We start from the raw sequence: 8,830 nt of genomic DNA, 5'->3' as shown, positions 1-8,830 counted from the left end.
AATACTAGCAAGGCGAGAGAGAAGAGAGACGCCGTTTTCGGATCCCGCGGCCCCCACCCCCCCGCCCCAAAATGAAAGGTAAATACTTACTTAGCGTCCGCACCAGGTACAAGCTAATATTCAACAATACTGATGCCTTGTTGTTTTTGCTCTGTTCGGACCACAACGCTGTAGCCAATTTAGATATGCTATAAATTTAAGAGGTTGCCATGGCCACGGCGTGCCCATTGGCCGCCGGGCCCCCTACGTGCCTCGCGACGTCACCAAATCTGAATAAGGATGCGCGAATTAGGCGGCGGCCAGACAAAGATGAGGATCCGGACCGCTTGAAAGTGGGGGAAAGTGCCGGCGCCTCCGCCACCGGGGAAAGCCGCTCCGCAGCGCCGAACCAGCAGCCGCACGAAACACCTTGGGGAGCCCAGAATAAGCGCCGGGGCGTGCGGCCCGGGCATGAGACTGTGAACGCCATCCCTCCCCACCCGCCCACCCCCAGGCAGCCCAGCTCCAGGCCAGCGATCGCATCAGGACTTGGCCGGCACAGTCTTGGTCCGGAGCGGACTTGCCCGCCGGCGGCCGAGGCCCAAGGCGGAGAGCAGCGGCGGGGCCGGGGGAGCCCGAGGAACGGGGGCCCAAAGGGAGGGCAAGGCGGCCCAAGCCGCCCGGGCGCGGGGCTATGATGGTGCACTGTGCCGGGTGCGAGCGGCCCATCCTCGACCGCTTTCTGCTGAACGTGCTGGACCGCGCGTGGCACATCAAATGCGTTCAGTGCTGCGAGTGCAAGACCAACCTTTCGGAGAAGTGCTTCTCGCGCGAGGGCAAGCTCTACTGCAAAAATGACTTCTTCAGGTAAGAGGCCACCCGCCCTGCTGCCTGCGCGCCCGCCCTGCGAGCGATCTCGGGGGCGCTGGGGAAGGGAGACCAGGAAACCCAGCCTAGCTCCCGGACTCGCCGCCAGCTTACAGGGGGAGCGGGGCAGCGCACTGCCCTCCTCCTGGCCTCCAGTGGAGCCCGGGTGGAGGAAGAAGGACGCTGCCTTTGCTGCCTCTTACTGGGACCTCCAGGCTGGGCTCCCAGCACTGGTTGGGCAGCGAGAGGACGCACCCTGACAAACTTACTCTCCAGCGGTCTCTGCCGTTCCCAGAGGCTGTGACCCCAGGACAGAAGCTTCCAGCCCCGTCCCTGGGAGGAGAAGGATTTTTGCTGGAGTTAGGGGAGGCTGGAGGCTTCTCTACCTGGCAGAGTGCTGTCAGCCCAAAGGCTGCCCTTCTAGCAGGCCGGGGCCCCAGATCCCCCTCTGAACACAAACAGAAACTTCCCAGGCCTAGAGGGGGCCCAGCCAGGAAGGGCTCCCCTGGTGATGGGGGAGGAAAGCTTTCCCACCTGGCTCTCCCACCCCATTCAACTTATTTTCTCCCATGTAGCAAAATACAAACAAAACTGGGGTTGAGAATCAGGACCTCTGGTCCGGTGCTGTCACCTGCTCACCCCTTCCAGGGCAGATCGCCTCTCTGAACCTCAGTTTCCCCAGCTGGGAAATATCAAGGTAAATCCCAGAAGGTTGTGGGGTTTCAGCAGCTCAGCCTGGCCTGCCCCAGCCAGCGCCCAGCTCGGGCTTTGTGAGTGCGAATTCCGGACGGTGGGGCGGGGGGGATGGTTAACACCGGGGAGAAAGGCAGCCTGGTGGCCTCGGTGGCTCAGCACTGGGGACTTTGAATAGGAGAAAATGTCAGCCTTGCCTTTACACATATAAACTCCCCGGCCTTAGAGGCCCAATGCCCCTAAAGTGGCGGTGCGTGCAAAGAGCCTAATGATTTTTGATAAGGTGCATATGGCCAATTACGCTGCTGGATAAGGCCAAAAGTGACTTATGGCTTCTAATGCCCTCACTACATCAACGTCACCCAAATTCACCCTGTTTAGAAACATGGTTGGGAGTAGATGTGGGTCCCTGAGTCCTGGGCCCTCCAATATGCTCTGAACCAGTTCCTAATGCCATCTGCACCACTCATTCTAGGAGAAGCCAGCTTTCCCCAGGCACTCAAGGAAGAAAGAAAAGAAATGAGACCAGGAATGGGGAAATGGCGGGGTGTGTGTGTGTGTGTGTGTGTGTGTTATGGGATCCTGGGTCTTAGCCATACAGGGTGGAGAATTGCTGTCTGTTCACATCCCTCCCCCCTCCCAATGCCTTCCAGAGCCAGAGGCTTTGGGGGTAGGGACTCAGCCCCTGCTTTCCAGAACACCCCCCTGCCAGCCCTGCTGTCCACAGGTCCCAGAGTGCGATTGGAAGCCTCCCTCTGGGCACTGGGAATCACTGGGAGATTCCGTCCTGCGTGATCAGCCCGGCTCAGCAGATAGCTCCCTACCTGACTGAGAGGTGGGCCCAGCCAGGCAATTTGGCCCTACCTAGGCCAGGACAGGCTGGGAGAAGGTCTCTCTGGTTCCCAGTAAAGCCAGATGACACAGATGTCTGAACCTGGCCTGCCTGGCTTAAAATCCTTCCTGGTCTCCAGAGCCAAGGCTGCTGTACTGGGCTAGCAGAAAGTGAGGAGCAGGAGCATCTTGGGGTGCTGTGTGCCCTCTGCCTAGCTGAAGCCTTCACCCATTGCTCCCCCTTTTGAGTCCCGGTGGAGAACGAATAAACCCCGGCGAAGTGTACCAGTCCCAAGAGCAGCCCAGGACATTTGCTTGTCTCACAGACTCTGGCCAGGGAGGCAGGACTGGGGTCCCACTGGACAGATATGGAAATGGAGGCTTTTTGGGAGCCAGGGCGTGTGGGAAGGGGTCAGGGGTTCAGAGAACCGGACCTGGGAACCTGCGCTGCAGTGAGTGACGGCTGCGTTGTGTCCGCAGGCGCTTCGGCACCAAGTGTGCAGGCTGCGCACAAGGCATCTCGCCGAGCGACCTGGTGCGGAAGGCCCGCAGCAAAGTCTTCCACCTCAACTGCTTCACCTGCATGGTCTGCAACAAGCAGCTGTCCACGGGCGAGGAGCTCTACGTCATCGACGAGAACAAGTTCGTGTGCAAGGACGACTACCTGAGCTCATCCAGCCTCAAGGAGGGCAGCCTCAACTCAGGTACGTGAACCTGCACCCCTCCAGCCCTTTGTCACCTTCCTTACCAAGAGTGCTCCCATCAGGTTCACCATCAGGCAGTTCTAGGACAAGGGGAGGCTGGGGAGGCAGCAGCATTACCTGGGAACCGGGAGCCTCCAGCTCTTCCCTGCCCCCATCTAATTCAGAAGCCTTTTCCAGCTTGCTCCCTCCTCCCTCAATTTGGATTTCCATAGCCCCTCAATTTCCCTTTCCGCAGTCATTTGAGCTCCCAGTAATTTTTAGCTGCTCTGGGATGGCTCTAATTGAGATCTGGAGGAGAGGAGGGAGTGGAGGATTTGAGGCCCCGGGGGCATCTGTCCCCTCCTTTCCTCCACAAGAAGGCGGGGTTCTTCAGAGGGCGTGACTCCCCCTCTTACTCGGGAAGTCCCCCTCTTACTCGGGAGGTGCTGAGAGGGCTTGAGAAGGGCACTTCCGACGGCCCAGCCCGGCCTGCACGGGAGGGGAGTGCCGGGCCCCTGGGGGAGGGGCTGTTGCCGCGTTTGGGAGGGAACCTGCCCGGCTGGCGGTGGCCTGGGCGGGTGGAACTGGTGGCTGGCTTGGAAAGGCCTCCGGCCGCCACTGATACTATTGTCCCCTTCCCGCTCCGTCTGCCCTCAGTGTCATCCTGTACGGACCGCAGTTTGTCCCCGGACCTCCAGGACCCACTCCAGGACGACCCCAAGGAAACGGACAACTCGACTTCGTCCGACAAGGAGACAGCCAACAACGAGAACGAAGAGCAGAACTCCGGCACCAAGCGGCGCGGCCCGCGCACCACGATCAAAGCCAAGCAGCTGGAGACGCTCAAGGCCGCCTTTGCCGCCACGCCCAAGCCCACGCGCCACATTCGCGAGCAGCTGGCGCAGGAGACCGGCCTCAACATGCGTGTCATTCAGGTGCGGCCCCGTCCAGCTATCTTCCCCAGCCCCACGCACCCGGGAGCTGGGAGGCCGGGAGGAGCCTCCCCCCAGCCTTCTTGGCTAAGGGTTCTCCGAGCTCGGGTCTCGGGTGCAGACCGTGCGCTCGAGGTCGCGGACAGCTGAGCAAACTGGCCCAAAGATAGGGGCCTAGCCCTACTGGCCTCCTGGCGCGTGATCTTGGGCCTGTCCCCTCGCCTTTCTAAATTCCCTCCCCTCTCCCATTCAAGGAGAGTTTTAAGCCTCTCTGGGGTCCAGAACCCCTCTCTTCCCCATCTTCCTAGCAGAGAAAAAGGCAGTGTTCTTCATATGCCCCCAGCCCTGCGCCAGATTTGTCGACAGACAGACGGCCAGAGCCCGGCTCAGGAGCCGAGGGGCCAAGGCAGAGCCCGGCCTGGGCGGAAGGCCTTTATAAAGCCGTCAGGCCGCAGGCGGGCGGAGGACCAGGAAACCCAAGTCTTTATGAGTCGCCCCACGGGTCCGCGAAATCCTTCACCCTTGGCTAGTTCGCAGAGGCCCCTCCCCAGGCCTCCTGGCCTAATCCGGCCCGGCCCCCGCCTCGGGGGAGCCCTGATGCGGAGGAGGGGCTTGGACCCAGAGGGAGCGGCTCAGGCAGGGAGGGGAGGGAAGGTCACCCCCGACCCGGGAGTTTATAGCCCCCTCCTCTGTTCCAGGTGTGGTTCCAGAACCGACGGTCCAAAGAACGCCGGATGAAACAGCTGAGCGCCCTGGGCGCCCGGAGACACGCCTTCTTCCGGAGTCCTCGGCGCATGCGTCCGCTGGGTGGCCGCTTGGACGAGTCTGAAATGTTGGGGTCCACTCCGTACACCTACTACGGAGGTAAGGAGCCCCTTGGAACGCGCTGCCCCACACCTCGGCCGGCGCATTCTAGAGAGTGAGGACGCAGAGCCGGTATCTGTGCGCTCTCAGCCGCCCAGAGATCCAGCCCACTTGCCCCAGACACAAGAAGATACAAATCCACACAGGACACACTGTAATGAACAGAGCTTAACAGACACACAGGCACACACCCGCAGAAGCCTCCTGGACACGAAATTAGACACGTGGACTCACCCGTACAGAGACACGCACAGGTAAACACACAGGATAATACAGTGATGCACACAGTCACCCACGCTCACATGCAGAGACCTCACGGACACACATCTAGACACACTATCACACACAGGTACACTCCACACAGGTACACCTGCTGATAGACACAGGGGCTCACACAGGCTCATACTCCCACACACTACACGGAGGCACACACTCACAAATCCACTTGCAAGCATGCCCCCGCCGGACATACAGCGGTCCTGCTGCTGCAGCTGCTGCCTTTACTGGCTCACCAGGTGTCCTTGGCACAGCTGGGCACATGCACTGGAGGGTGGCTCCAGGGCTTGGATGGGGGTCTGGAGTCACCGGGGGTGCTTGCTCACTAGCTTCAAAGACAGCCACTCCATTCCCGCTGTGGGGACGCTGCGCACAGTTCAGGCACTATCAGCCCAGATGCCAGCAGTTGCTCTGGGCAGGACTCCCGCCGGCTTTCCGACCCGAAGTACTAGGGGTCATCGGGGCTGCGCCAACACCAGATGTCCCCCTCCCTCTTTGGGGCTGGGGAGGGCGAGGAGTTGAGTTTGCAAAGAAGAATCCCGCGGCGGTGTTACCCGGCTCAGGCCTAAAATGAGCTTTCGGCTAGGTCACCCCTCCTCTTCCTCCCTCCTCTTCTCCTTTTCCTATGTCTTCTCTATATCCCTCGTGATCGCTAGGCAACCTGTCCAGACTCCTCCGACCCCACTTTTGGAGACCCATTGCCCCCCCCCCACAGCTGCACTACCTCACCATCCACCTAGAGCCATGGACCCAAGGATTGACCCTTGTGAATTTGGGGAGCAACCACGGGTGCTGATGCCTAAGAGGGGTCTGCTTCTGAGTGGCCTTGCCCCTATCCCCTGGCACAGACCTGCACAGGGCTTAGTCTCCCAGTTTGGGGAGAGGTGATTTCTCTTGGAAAGGAGGTGGAGGGAAGGAGCAAGGCGCCTAGCCAGCCCAGGAGGGACTGTTAGAGGACTCCCAGGCCTGGAGATTCAGGGCTGCAGCCCTGGCCAGTCCCCTAGAAATTGTGGTCAAGGTGTGCGTTTGTTTTTTCTGGGGAGAAGCCCTGCGGGTGGCAGGACCGAGTTTAGGGGAATGCAGCCTCCTAGCCCAGGACTGCAGAGATGGTGGGTGTATCCTCTGGGGTCTCTACTCACTGGCTCTCTCCACCTAGCTTGCCTCCTTCCGCCTAAATAGCGATCCGCACCGGGAAGCTGTGGGGGCGGTTCCGGCCCGGAATTTTTCCCCGCCTGGGTAATTAACCAAGGTCTCCCCGAGGACCAGCTCGCCCCCCACCAATAATGCCTCCTCTCCGTGCGCGCCTGCTGGATAGGTTGGGGGTCTGGACTGTTCCTGCCATGCGGGCCCCCCTTTCCATGGAATGGGGGGCAGGATCCCTCTCTCCCCTCACCCCCGGTCCCCAGCGAGGCGGCCCCGCCTAATCCGCGCTGGGAGATCCCGGCGGCGGCGACCGGCAGCGGGCGAGAAAGGGGCCGGGCGGCGGGGCCGGCGGCTCCCCGTGGGAGCGCGGACAAAGCCCCAGCTGCGGCTTTTGTGCCCTTTTCAGACGGCGTTTGTTCCAATTACCTCCGGCCCGTCCGCCATATGGGCGGAGGCGGTGAGCCCGGCGCCGGGGCCGCGGCCCTCGCAGGCTGGACGGCTCGTTGCGGGCGCTGGCGTCGCCAATCCCGCCCCTTTGGGGCCCCAAATTCGCCGCTCCCCGGCCTTCCCCTTCCCTTTCCAAGAGAATGGAATTTGTGATTTTAAAAAAGTAATCGGAGACCGTTTTAACTGGTGCCTGAACTGTCCGCAAACCGCGCCTCCAGGCCCCCTTCTCAGTTTGAACTGATTTCAGGGTTTGGAGTATGAAGGGTGTGGTGGGTGGCGTCTGGAACTCGCCTGGGTGACCGAGACCCGAGGATTGAGCAGGGGGCGTGGGCGTACAGAGGAGAGATCTTGGCTTCCGCTCGCTGGTTTTCCCGCGTAGGAAGCGGGTTATTACCCGAGCCAGCTACAAGGTGGGAGGAGGGCAGAGAGTTGAAGTCATTTATTGAGGCAGGGCGGGAGTGTAACGAGGCATCTCCTGCTCCCCTGAATTTGTGGGCAAAAACGCACATCTGTAAGTTTTTTGGGGGAGAGAGAACGTAGCTGTCACCAGATTCTCAAAGGGTCCAATGTTCTTAAATGGGTCAGAACCAGGGTACCCTGGCAAACCCACCCGGGTGAGACCAAAGGCCTTCCTCCTCCTCTCTCCCAAGCCGCTGAGGCTCAGCTTCCCTGTTCCTGGCCCGGCCAGGAGGGTGAAAAGGGACGGACCGGCGTTCACGTCCTTGGCTGGGCAGGGCGGGCAGAGGGCAGCGCCGGGTTGGTGGGGTGCAGGGGACCTAGGAGAGGGCGCGCGGAGGCCGCTCGGCGAGCTTGGCCTCCAGGTTTCATCTCCTCATCCCCTTCGACCCGCCCGCCAGCACCTCCTCCGCGCTCGGGCTCCGCCACCATCCCAGCTTCTCCCTCCCCAGTCCTTCGCTGCCCCGCGGGCCATCTCGCGCTCTGGTGTCTGTTCACCCGGCCAGACCCGCCCTGCGCCTCTCCCGGCCTCTTGGCCATCTCATCGCTGGCGGACTCTCTTGCCAGTCTCGCTGGTCCACTCTCTCTGGTTCACTCTTTCCTGGCCTCTGGGCGCATCTGTCTCTCTGGACCTTCTTTCTCACTCCTGAGTTCTCGTGGTGCACCCTGGTTTTTTTGCCGTGTCCCTTAAGGCGGCTTCCTCCTGCCGCTCATCTACTCTGCTGTCTCCATCTGTCTCCAATCTCCCATCTCTCTCTGTCTCCCATCTCTGCCATGGACTCCGTGTCTCTGGGTCCCTCCTGTCTCCTGGCCTCCCACCCCTCGGCATTGGGGCCTCCTCCCTGCCTGTCCTCTTGGCTTCCCTTAGCTCTGCATTCTGCCTGTCTCTCATTGTCTCTGTCTCTTACCCTTTTTGTAGCTCTCGCTCTGATTCTGGGAAACTGGACACCTTCACTGTCTCTGGTGTCTCCTACTGTCTCTGTCTCTCGGTGGCTACCTGTGTGTCTCCCTCTCTCTGAATCTCTCCTGTCTCTGTGTCTGGCAGTCTGTGAGTCTCTTGCCGTCCGGTTATCTCTCACTCTCTCTCTCCTCAGCATTACCCCTCGCTCTGTGTCCTCCACTGTCCTGAGGGGCTCGGGTCTCTATCTAACCTCCAGAGCCCATTAACGCCCTCTCCTCTGCCCCCCTGACCTCCTCTGGGTGTCTCTGGCCCCCAGTCCCCCATCCCGTGCCTCCCTGCTGACTTTGGCGGCTCTGATTTCTCCCTGTCTCTCCTCCTCCCCTTCTGCAGACTACCAAGGCGACTACTACGGGCCGGGAGGCAACTACGACTTCTTCGCGCATGGCCCGCCTTCGCAGGCGCAGTCCCCGGCCGACTCGAGCTTCCTGGCCGCCTCCGGGCCCGGCTCGACGCCCCTGGGCGCGCTGGAGCCGCCGCTCGCAGGCCCGCACGCCGCCGACAACCCCAGGTTCACCGACATGATCTCGCACCCGGACACGCCGAGCCCGGAGCCGGGCCTGCCGGGCGCGCTGCACCCCATGCCCGGCGAAGTCTTCAGCGGCGGGCCCAGCCCGCCCTTCCCCATGAGCGGCACCAGCGGCTACAGCGGACCCCTGTCACACCCCAACCCCGAGCTCAATGAGGCCGCCGTTTGGTAA

General features: G+C 61.4%; 1 protein-coding gene across 1 annotated transcript; it reads left to right on the top strand.

Moving 5' to 3' along the window:
* The first annotated feature begins 673 nt into the window (after positions 1–673).
* LHX5 (LIM homeobox 5) lies at positions 674–8,830 on the top strand. The gene is made up of 5 exons (XM_049866853.1): positions 674–846; positions 2,851–3,074; positions 3,711–3,988; positions 4,684–4,849; positions 8,463–8,830. The coding sequence occupies exons 1-5, from the start codon at positions 674–676 to the stop codon at positions 8,828–8,830; spliced, it is 1,209 nt and encodes a 402-aa protein (XP_049722810.1).

Source organism: Elephas maximus, chromosome 22, assembly GCF_024166365.1.
Source record: "Elephas maximus indicus isolate mEleMax1 chromosome 22, mEleMax1 primary haplotype, whole genome shotgun sequence".
Lineage (NCBI taxonomy): Eukaryota > Metazoa > Chordata > Mammalia > Proboscidea > Elephantidae > Elephas > Elephas maximus.
This window is presented reverse-complemented; position numbering and strand designations above follow the sequence as displayed.

What these genes read in the sequence shown, in the direction of transcription:
- LHX5 (XM_049866853.1), top strand. Translation starts at nt 674, where the DNA reads ATGATGGTGCACTGTGCCGGGTGCGAGCGGCCCATCCTCGACCGCTTT. An exon ending in GGAGGGCAGCCTCAACTCAG is followed by an intron (nt 3,075 to 3,710) that starts GTACGTGAACCT and finishes GTCTGCCCTCAG; the next exon opens with TGTCATCCTGTACGGACCGC. An exon ending in TCCGTACACCTACTACGGAG is followed by an intron (nt 4,850 to 8,462) that starts GTAAGGAGCCCC and finishes CCCCTTCTGCAG; the next exon opens with ACTACCAAGGCGACTACTAC.